The following is an 11219-nucleotide window of genomic DNA, read 5'->3' as shown; positions in this document are numbered from 1 at the left end:
GTTCAGAACTGTGAGTGCTGTCAGGGGCACTGTACAATGAGGACAATGCGACAAAGAGGTAGGTTTTCAAAGATTTTATTAAAAAACAAAATAGATCCAGAATCCTAAAAACAACACAGGTAGATTTCTCCCCACCTCCCAGTCTGCCAATCAGTCCCCCTCCCCTAAGACTCCATCTGGATGGTCCTGAGGCCCAAACCCTGCTCCTGGCTCCCCCCACCCTGCAAACCAGTGACCAAAGCTCCACGCTTTTCTCCAGCATCTGATGTCTCCTTTAAGAAAATAAAAATGCCCCCTCCCCGACTTGCTTAAAAATAATTTTCAAAGATTAAAAACGGCATTTGTGTGTTTTTTAAAAAATAAACACTTTAAATGCTGGAAATCTCTCTCTTCCCCTAGGCCTAGTTGAGGCCTCTGGGGTGCCTGCCTGCCTCACCCCAGGAGGCCAGCTGCTACTTGGTGCCCCTTGGAAATTTTCAGGAAGTAATTTCTTCCAAATCTCCCCTGCAGTCACAAATTCCACACGCTGCTCGCATAAACACGCTGTCTTCATTACCAGCACTGCTCCTCGGCTCTGGAAACATGATCTCTTTTTGTCAACTAGACCACATGCTTCAGATTCCCTGCAAACAGGAGAGAAAACAAAATTAAAATTCAGGTAACATGTGTGGATTATACCTCAATAAAGCTGTTTTTTTTTTTTTTTTAAGCACTCACATTTTGGGGCTTGTTCTCTTGCTGCTCTTGGGAACCCAGAGACCCCAACATATGAACAAGCCCAGGCTAGGCTGCTGGACGGTGAGAGACATGCGGCTCAGTCACCCTCACAACCAGTGGTTACCCACCCGCAGAGTGAGTGAGGCCTTTGGCAGCCCACTGATGGCGGTGCTGGGTGAACCCAGCCAAAGCCGGCAGAAGAACCGCCCGGCTGAGCCCAGCCCAACTGCCAATCCACAGAGTTCTGAGCTACACAAATGATTATTTTAAGCCACTCGCTCGTGTGTGCGAACCACACACACACACACACACACACACACACACACACATTCAGGCAGTGTTTTAGAGTTCACACTTCACTAACTGCATCAAATCTTCCCCCACCTTCAACTTTTCTTCCTGGCTTAGCTGGGCACAACACTCCTAGCATTTTCTCTTGTGACCACCTATGGAATATGAACGGGGGGCTTTCCCCTGCCCTCGGGCCTAGGAGTCTCTTAGGGAAAAGTGAGCACCTGAAATCCTACAGGACTGAACTCCACGAATGAAAAATTTGCTCACTTGGTCTCTCCACAGCCTTCTCCCAGTCCCACTTCCCCAAGGAAACACTGGGCTCCAGACCCTACTGACAACTTTTCTGAAACAGGGAAGAGTGCGCCATGAGGGCAGGGACCCGGGCTGTCTTACTTTTGGCTGATTGCCAAAGTCTAGCACAGTGCCTCACCCATTAGCAGGTGCTCAATAAATGGCAGAATAAATGGAGGGAGGAAGGAAAGGAAAAAACAAATCAGGACCCACTTGCTTATCTAGTCTTATTTATTTATTTAAAGTTTCTTTTTTTATTTTAGGAATAATGTTTATTGGGGCTCCTGGGTGGCTTAGTCATTAAGCATCTGCCTTCAGCTCAGGTCATGATCCCGGGGTCCTGGGATTGAGCCCCGCATCGGGCTCCCTGTTCAGTGGAAGCCTGCTTCTCCCTCTCCCACTCCCCCTTAAAAAAAAAGGAATAAAGTTTATTTATTTTTTTAGTAATCTCTACAGCCGACATGGGGTTTGAACTCAGGACCCTGAGATCAAGAGTTGTATGTTTTTTTGACTGAGCCAGCCAGGCGGCTCTCTAGTTTTAATTTTAATTTTAAATTAACATGCAGGAAAACTGACTTGATTTGTATGTGCAGGTCTATGATTTTTTTTAACTTTTTAAAAAAAGATTTTATTTATTTATTTGACAGAGAGAGACAGCGAGAGAGGGAACATAAGCAGGAAGAGTGGAAGAGGGAGAAGCAGGCTGCCCTCTGAGCAGGGAGCCCAACTTGGGGCTCGATCCCAGGACCCCGGGATAATGACCTGAGCTGAAGGCAGATGCTTAACAACTGAGCCACCCAGGTGCTCAGGTCTATGATTTTTAACACATGTATGGATTCCTGACACAGAACAGTCCCATTACCCTCCAAAATTCCCTGTGCTATCCCTTGGCAGTCACATCCTCTCCTTCACCTCACACCACCTGGCAATCACTGACCTATTCTCATCGCTATACGTGTTGCCTTTTTGAGAAAGTCATATGAACAGAATAAAAAAAAAGTGTATAATCTTTTGTGACTGGCTTCTTTCATGCAGTGCAATGCCTGCGTGTGTCATGCAAACTTTTAGGTATATCAACAGTTTATTCCTTTCTTGGGGGGGTACTTTTTAATTTTTAAATTATTATAGATTTATATGAAGTTGCAAAACAATGTCAAGAGGTACCCTTCATCAAGTTTCTCCAAGGGGCAACATCTCTCATAATGATTATTTGATATCAAACCCAGGAAATTGACATTGGTACAACATCACAGACCACATTCAGATTTCATCAGTTTTACACAAGTGTGTGTGTATGTGTATGTGTCTGTAAGTGTAGAGCTCTGCAGTTTTAGCACATGTAGATTTGTGTGATCCCCACCACAAGAAGATAGAACTTCATCCATCACCATAAAGATCTCCCTCCTGCTACCTTGTTACAGTAATTCCCCTCTAATCCATAACCCTTGACAACCATTAATCTGGTCTCCAGTTCTATAATTCTGTATATAACCTTTTGTCAGGACTGGTTTTCCTCACTCAGCATACTGCCCTGAAGATCCATCCAAGTTGTCATATGTTAAGTTGGTTCCTTTTTTTTTTTTAAAGATTTTATTTATTTGACAGAGACACAGCAAGAGAGGGAACACAAGCAAGGGGAGTGGGAGAGGGAGAAGCAGACTCCCTTGCTGAGCCAGGAGCCCGATGTGGGGTGATGGTCCCCAGGACCCTGGGATCATGACCTGAGCTGAAGGCAGACACTTAATGACTGAGCCACCCAGGTGCCCCAAGTTGGTTCCTTTTTACTACAGAGTAGGATTCCATGGTCTGGATGCACCAGTGTGTGCTTGACCATTCACGCACTGAAGGGCATCTGGCTTGTTTCCGGTTTGGGGCCATTACACAGAAAGCTGCTATGACTATCCTTGTACAAGTTTTTGTGTGAACATAGCTTTCATTTCTCTGGGATAAATGCCCAAAGGTGCAGTTGCTGGATCGTTTGGTTTGAAAACTGTCAAACTGTTTGCTGGAGTGGTCACACCACTTTGCGTTTCCACCAGCAATGTATGAAGGATCTAGTTTCTCAGCATTTTTTTCCTTTTAAAGAGTATTTATTTGAGAGAGAGACAGAGACAGAGAGCATGAGTGGGAGGAGGGGCAGAAGCAGAGGGAGAGAGGGAGAATCCACAAGCAGATGCCCCGCTGAGTGCAGAACCCGAAGACATGGGGCTCGATCCCAGGACCCTGAGATCATGACCTGAGCTGAAACCAATGGTCGGCTGCTTAACCGACTGTGCCACCTGGCGCCCCGTTTTTTGTCAGCATTTGGTGGTTTCTGACACAGAACAGTCCCATTACCTTCCAAAATTCCCTGTGCTATCCCTTGGCAGTCACATCCTCTCCTTCACCTCATACCACCTGGCAATCACTGACCTATTCTCATCACTTTAAGTGTTGCCTTTTTGAGAAAGTCATATGAACAGAATAAAAAAAAAGTGGCTCATTTTTATTTTGGCCATTTCTATAGGTGTGTAGAGATCTCTCACTGTGGTCTCCGTTTGCATTTTCCTAATGGATAATGATGTTGGACATCTTTTCATGTGCTTATTTGGCCTCTGTGTATCCTCCTCCTGTCTTTTGCTAACTGGATTTTTTTTTTTTTTTTTTTTACTGTTGAGATTGGAGAGTCCTTTATATATTCCAGATACAAATATGATTTGCAAATATTTTATCTCAATATGTAACTTGTCTTTTCATTCTCTTAACTCTTATTTGTTTTTAAAAAATATTTTATTTATTTATTTGCCAGAGAGAGAGAGTGAGCACAAGCAGGGGGGAGTGGCAGGCAGAGGGAGAAGCAGGCTGTCTGCGGAGCAGGGAGCCCAATGTGGGGCTCGATCCCGGGACCCCAGGATCATGACCTGAGCCCAAGGCAGATGCTTAACTGACTAAGCCACCCAGGTGTCCCATCATTCTCTTAACTCTTGCAAAACAAAAGTTAATTTGTGGATCATATTTTTGGTGTTTTAAAGCCCGAAGCTCATCATTTCTGGACCATCTTTGATTCTTCATCTCTTAGTTCAAGCCTCCTCTACATCTAATGAGTTGCCAAGCCTAACCTCAAGATGCCTCACAGCTCTGTCCTCTCCTTTCTGTTCTACTGTCTCGAACTTAGTCACATCTCTCATCACTCGGGTCACTGCAATATCCTCTTCACTGGTGCTCCTGCCTCTGGAGCTGTACCCTCACACAATCACTAGCTGTGATCACATGCCTCCCCTGCTCCAAAAATCCTTCAGCAGCTCCTCACTACCTACAAATGAAGTCCAACACCTTAGCTTAAGTGTGCCCCATCCATACTTTCCCATCTCCACGTGGGCCTTTGCAACGATACATTGCCCCTGCTGAGGAAATCCCACAGGGGATCCTGATGCTGAAGCTAGGGGTCCTTCCGACTCTAAGTGTAGCCAGAGCTTGATGATGAAAGAGTGACTGCACGGAGAAACAAAATTCCATGTCCAAGTATTCCAACAACATGTGTTCACAGAAAGGAAAGGTGGGTGCTGTACTCTCTGCTGCTCTGTCTCGCTCTCCAGTGACATTTGGAGGCAATTAAGAAAAACAACAAAAATAATTTCCACCCAAAGTTGATGATGAGCAATATTGAGTTTGGGTAACAACAACAACGTAAGCTTAAATAATGCCCATTGTTTCCCCCGCATGTCTAGCTTTTCCAACAGTGGGTGGCAGCCTGAGAAAATTCTAAAGGCCAGCATGGTCTGGGGCCTGGGGAGACACAGAGTACAGACCAGAGGAGGAAAACACAAATGCTTATAGAGGCCAAGAATGCGCTGTATGTGAGTCAAGCTGATTGGGGGCAAGACGTATGGAGCCTTCTTGAGCCTTCGTTCTTTTTTCTTATTTTGAGTCATGACATGAGTATAAGAAATAGTTCCCTTTTTTTCCTAATTCTATTACAAAAGAAAACAAAACCAAAGCAGTGTAAGTGAGATGGACAAATGGAAATTCACACTTGGCTAGGGTAGGATATACGAGAGGGAATGGTGGGGCTTGTGGCAAAGAGGATGGCACACGTTCACGAAAAGGGCAGCTGCGACCTAGTCCCAGTCACGGACTACTGTGCAGGAAGGTGGGCCCAGTGTGACCAGATCTTTTCATTTTCCAAGAGAAGGCAGACATTTCCATTTGTATGCAAAGTTTCCACAGTGTTAAATGCGGACAATTGCTCTACACTTTTTAAGATATCGACATGTGAGGCCAAATGAAACAATTTTGGAGGCAAGATGTGGCTCACAGGCTCTGGGTTTGTGATCTCTGGGTTAGCTCCGGGACAGTTCTTACTTACACCTACAACACCCCACTTCATCCTCAAATATTGTGGTTTGGACAATACATTATATCATCATCCTGCCTCTATTGTATAAGAAGGAGTACTGAATTGGGACCCAGGAGGCCTGGGTTCTATTGATTCATTGACTGACTGACAGACTCATTTGTTCATGCATTTATTCAATAAACATTTATGGAGTATCTATTCTTTGCCACGCACTAGGTACCGGTGAACGCTCTCTTTAGTGCCCCCCCCCCCTTTTTTAAGCTAATAGACTTTATTTTTAGAGCAGCTTTAGGCTTACAGAAAAACCGAGCAGAAAGTACCAAGAGTTCTCATATCCTCCTGCCTCTTGCCTCCCCTGGCAGGCAGTGTCCCCCCCAACATCAACATTTTGCATTGGCACGGTACATTTGTTATAGGTGAAAAATGAATATGGACACACGATTATTAAGTAAAATCCAGAGTTTACATTATGGTTCACTCTTGCTGTTGTACAATTCTATGAGTTTTGACAAGTGTATAATGTTATGTATTCACCATTACAGTATCATACAGAATAGTTTCACTGCCCTGAAAATCCCGTGCTGCACCTATTCATGCCTCCCTTCCTTTCCCCAAAGCCCTGACACCCACTGACCTGTCTCTCTAGTTTTGCCTGTTCGAGAATGTCATATGGTTGGACTCACAGGGTATGCAGCCTTTACAGACTCCTTCACTTAGCAATATGCACTTAAGTTTCCTCCACGTCTTTTTGTAGCTTGAGCGTTTATTTGTTTTTCGCGCTGAAAAATATTCCATTGTCTGATACACCACAGTTTGTTTACCCATTGATCTACTGAAGGACATCTGGGTTGCTTCCAAGTTTTGGCAATCATGAATAAAGTGGCCCTAAATATTCATATGCAGGTTTTTGGGTGGACATGAGTTTTCAACTTATTTGAGTAAATAGCAAGGAGTGCAACTGCTGGATTGTATGTTAAAACTTTGGAAGAAACTGCCACTTGTCTTCCAAAGTGGCTGTATCATTTTGCATTCCCACCAGCAATGAATGAGACTTCTGGTTGTCCCACATCCTTGCCTGCATTTGGTGTTGTCAGTGTTTTGGTTTTTAGGTATTCTAATAGATATATCGTGGTATCTCATTGTTTTAATTTGCAATTCCTTAGTGACAGGATAGTGACCATATTTCCATACACTTATTTGCCATTTGTCTCTCTTCTCTGGTGAGGTGTCTGTTAAGGTCTTTGGCCCATTTGTTAATCGGGTTGTTGTTTTCTTATTGTTGAGTTTTAAGAGTTCTTTGTATATCTTGGATACCAGTCCTTTATTACTTATGTGTTTTGCAAATATTTCTCGCAGTCTGTAGCTTGTCTTTTTATTCTTGTATTCTTTACTTTTTATTTTTTAAATAATTTTTTATTGTTATGTTAATCACCATACATTACATCATTAGTTTTTGATGTAGTGTTCCATGATTCATTGTTTGTGCATAACACCCAGTGCTCCTCTTTACTTTTTAAAATGTAGAGCAGCGGGGCGCCTGGGTGGCTCAGTCAGTTGAATGTCCGACTGTTGGTTTCAGCTCAGGTCATGATCTTGGGGTCACGGGATCGAGCCCTGTGTTGGGTTCCCTGCTCAGTGGGGAGTCTGCTTCCCCTCTCTCTCTCCCTCTGCCCCTCCCCCTGCTCGTGCACTCTCTCTAAAATAAATAAATAAATCTTGAAAAAAATGTAATAAAACATAGAGCAGCATTGTCCAATAGAACTTCCTGCCGTGATGAAACTCTTCCATATCTATGCTGCCCAATATGGTAGCCACTAGTTACATGTGGTTATCGAGCACTTGAAATATGGCTAATGCAAGTGAGGAGGTGAATTTTATTTTATTTTATTTAAAGATTTTATTTATTTATTTGACAGAGAGAGACACAGAGAGAGAGGGAACACAAGCAGGGGGAGTGGGAGAGGGAGAAGCAGGCTTCCCTTGGAGCAGGGAGCCCAATGCGAGCCTTGATCCCAGGACCCTGGGATCATGACCTGAGCCGAAGGCAGATGCTTAACGACTGAGCCACCCAGGCACCCCGAGGAGGTGAATTTTAAATTTTATTTAATTTTAATTAACTTCAATTTAAATGGCCACATGTGGCTAGTGGTGACTGTATTGGACAGTGCAGATATGGAACAGTTCCCTTGGGCTTTCTTGTCTTTGTGACATTGAGTAGGGATCATCTGTTTTTCCTCTTTCATTTACAACCTCCCTTTCAAATCCATTAGCAAGTCCTGTCAGTTCTACCTCTACAATGTATTCCAGGTCCACCCACTTCCCTCCATCCTTCACTGCTATAACTTTACTCCAAACCGCTATCACCCCTTGCATGGACAACTTTAATAGTCTCAAAATTGGTCTCCCTGTTTCTATCCTTGTTCCCTACAACCTATTTTCTATATAGCAGCCAGACTATTTTGTTAACACTTAGGTCAGAGCACATCACTCCTATGTTCAAAATCCTCTATGGCTGCTAATCACACCTGGAATCAAATCCAAACTACTTAGCTGCCAAGCTCTGCAGGTTCTGGTGTCTGTCTCCTGTCTCTTACCACCACCCTCCTGCTTACTCTGTTCTAGCCACATGGGGCTTCTTTGTGTTTCTGGAACACATGAATCATTTTTCCTCCTTAGGGTGTCCCCCCACTTTGCACTTGCTGTTCCTTCTGCCTGGAATGCTCTGTCCCTGGATATTCCCATTTCTGACTCTTCTCATCATTCGGGTCTCAGTTCAAAAGTTATCTCTGAGAGGCCTTATGACTGCCCCATCAATGTGGCCAACACCCTCCCCCACTGCCATCACTAACTTTCTGTCACATCATCCTGTTTTATTTTCTTCAATGCACTTAGCACACTGAAAACATCTTGTGTGTTGATTTGATTGTGTCTGCATCCCTTCACGAGCTCAATAAGGGCAGAACTCTTGTCTGTCTTGTTCATCACTCTACTGGTCGCACCCTCAACAGTTCCTGGCACATGATAGGTGCCCAATAAATATTCATTGAAGAAATGGACATCTGTAGAGCTATAGAGCAGCTGATAAAGCACTTTCCTATTCAGTTCACAGAGGCTTAAAGCTTGGTCATTGCTCTTAAGGCTCTTATACATGTGGTGGTGGTGAGCCAACATAGGCTTACAAAACGAATGTCCATGCCACCAGGCTAAGTGGCAAATGAGTTCTGAAGACAAGCAGTGTTGTAGCAGTTCAGAGGAAAGCTGGGGTGACCCCAGAGCCCTTGGAGGCTGAGTGGCACCATGGAGGAACAGAGAAGTAAATTTAGGACTGTTGAAAAGTGTTTCCAAAACTTCCATTATATGGGCACCCGTTTCAGGAATGTTGTCATATCTACTTAACATCTGTATTGATAGTAACAATATTTTTCTTTATATCAACTCACTTTAAAAATTTTAATACCAGGGCACCTGGGTGGCTCAGTTGGTAAACATCTGCCTTCTGCTCAGGTCATGATCCTGGGGTCCTGGGATGGAGCCCCGGGTTGGGCTCCCTGCTCAGCGGAGAGCCTGTTTCTCCCTCTCAGTCTGCCTCTGCCACTCCCCCTGCTTGTGCTCTCTCATGCTCTCTGTGTCAAATAAATAAATAAATAAATAAATAAAATCTTAAAAGAATTTTAATACCTCTTTGGGTCTCATCTATCCTAAGTAGTAGTAGGTAATCACCATCATCAACAGACTTGATGTGCTCAGTACATTTTATTTTTTAAAAGATTTTATTTATTTATTTGAGAGAGAGAGAGAGAGAGCACGAGTGGAGGGGAGGGGCAGAGGCAGAGGAAGAAACGGACTCCCCGCTGAGCAGGGAGCCCGACGTGGGGCTTGATCCCAGGACCCTGAGATCATGACCTGAACTGAAGGCAGATGCTTAACCGACTGAGCCACCCAGGCGTCCCTGCTTGGTATATTTTAAAACATACACTAAAATGAATACAACTATTAAAATGAAAAATATCCTTGTGTAGTCTCAAGTTGTCTCTCACACAGAGGTACATGAGGCACATTTTGAGAAAAACCACTGTAGGGATTGCTCTTGGACAGCTGGTGCCCAGGCTGCTCTGCTGCTTCTAGTATCTTAGAATTTTGGATGGTCCCCTCCCCCACCCCGACCCCCTGCCATCCAGCTCCCTCAACTCAACCTGGTCCCCCATCTCTGTCCATTTGTTTCACTAGACTTTACTGTTGTCTACATTGGGCTAGGCCCTGTGCTGGGTGCTGAGGTCACAGGGGAGAGCAAAACACAGTTCTTGCCTTCAAGAAGTTCTCAGTCTAGTGGGAAAGGCATATATGGAGACAAACACATCATAGTCCATAACAAGGTGATAAAATACCAGTGAGTACAGAGTGCCCAGGGCATACAAAGAGGGTGTGGGGGGTTTCACAGAGGAGGCAGCATCTTTAAGGGCAAAGGGGGAGAGAATGTTTTAGGCACAACTGGATATACAAAGGCAACTGCAAAGTTTTTGTGGCCAGAGCACAGGATGATGGTCAGGGAAGGGGGCAATGAGGTTGGAGAGATGGCCAGAGGCCAGATCATCAAGGGCTTAGAAGGCCATGGTCTTATCCTAGAGGCCATGGGGAGCCTCTGAATGATTTTAAGATGGGGAGGAGGCCCATCTAGCTTGATCTAGGGCTAGAGGAAGTTTTCCAGCTGCTGCACCATCACAGCCATGTTTGGGGGGGTTTCACTCTCTACCTGGGAACAATGGCAGCACAAAAGATTTCTATGAAGCCTTGAGCATGTGCTGATATGGAAGGCTGATTTAATTTTAGCTCTTAATTGTCAACTGTATTGCTTGCCTTGGAATGTAGATCCCCCTGTCATCAGAAAGCCTTTCAATGACAATTAAGTATAACCACCAATTACCACTTGTCTGCCTCTGACCCGAATTAGGACCTGAGGCTGTGCATTAATCCCACCAAGCTTCTGGCATTTACAGGATATCAGCACTTAAAGGCTATTGCTCTGATGGCTAGGGTGCTCCGATCTTAGTTTGCAAGGGACTACTGCAGCCTCAAACAGAATCGAAGCAATTTCTAAAATAGCTTATGATTCATTTTTTCTCCCCTCCTGTGCCTAAATCTGCTGGCTCCATGTGGAGGGATAGGCACAAGTAACTGTAGAGGTGACATCACAGGAGTGGGCTGCTTGTCTGCCAGCCAGCCTGTGGAGCTTGGCCTGGAGTGGTTTATCTGCTGGGCTGGGCAATGCCTCCCAGCCGTTTTGGAGTCACAGCCCCGGGTTCCTTGGTCCATGTGCTTTCTCCATATTTTTTTTTTTTTCAGACAAAAATTCTGGGCTGGGAAATCCAGGATAATGGGAATAGCAGTGGCAGGAAGAATAATACAGCCTTACATCTGTATAATGCTTTAGAGTTGTGAAATCCATTTGCTCCATTTTGCTCCACCCAAACACCAGTGGGAAATGGAAGCTGGGATTTTAGGCCTGGACTGGAGATAAACTCTCCTTCTCTTGCACAAAGGAGCTAAATGCTAACATTCCCCGTTCACTTCAAGGCCTATCATG

The 11219-nt window shown here is 44.5% G+C and overlaps 1 protein-coding gene across 3 annotated transcripts in view; it reads right to left on the bottom strand.

The window, feature by feature from the left end:
- Positions 1–59: 59 nt before the first annotated feature.
- HDAC8 (histone deacetylase 8) overlaps positions 60–11219 on the bottom strand; it is a 215292-nt gene continuing 204132 nt past the window's right edge. For all 3 annotated transcript variants that reach the window (XM_027609557.1, XM_027609558.1, XM_027609560.1), the window contains one exon: positions 60–623. In XM_027609557.1, the coding sequence (XP_027465358.1) occupies positions 601–623 (23 nt within the window). In that variant the 3' untranslated portion in view covers positions 60–600. The remainder of the gene's footprint in view (positions 624–11219) is intronic.

Source organism: Zalophus californianus, chromosome X (assembly GCF_009762305.2).
Source record: "Zalophus californianus isolate mZalCal1 chromosome X, mZalCal1.pri.v2, whole genome shotgun sequence".
In the NCBI taxonomy this organism is placed as follows: Eukaryota; Metazoa; Chordata; class Mammalia; order Carnivora; family Otariidae; genus Zalophus; species Zalophus californianus.
The sequence above is the reverse complement of the archived record's forward strand: the minus strand, read 5'-3'. Positions and strand labels throughout refer to the sequence as shown.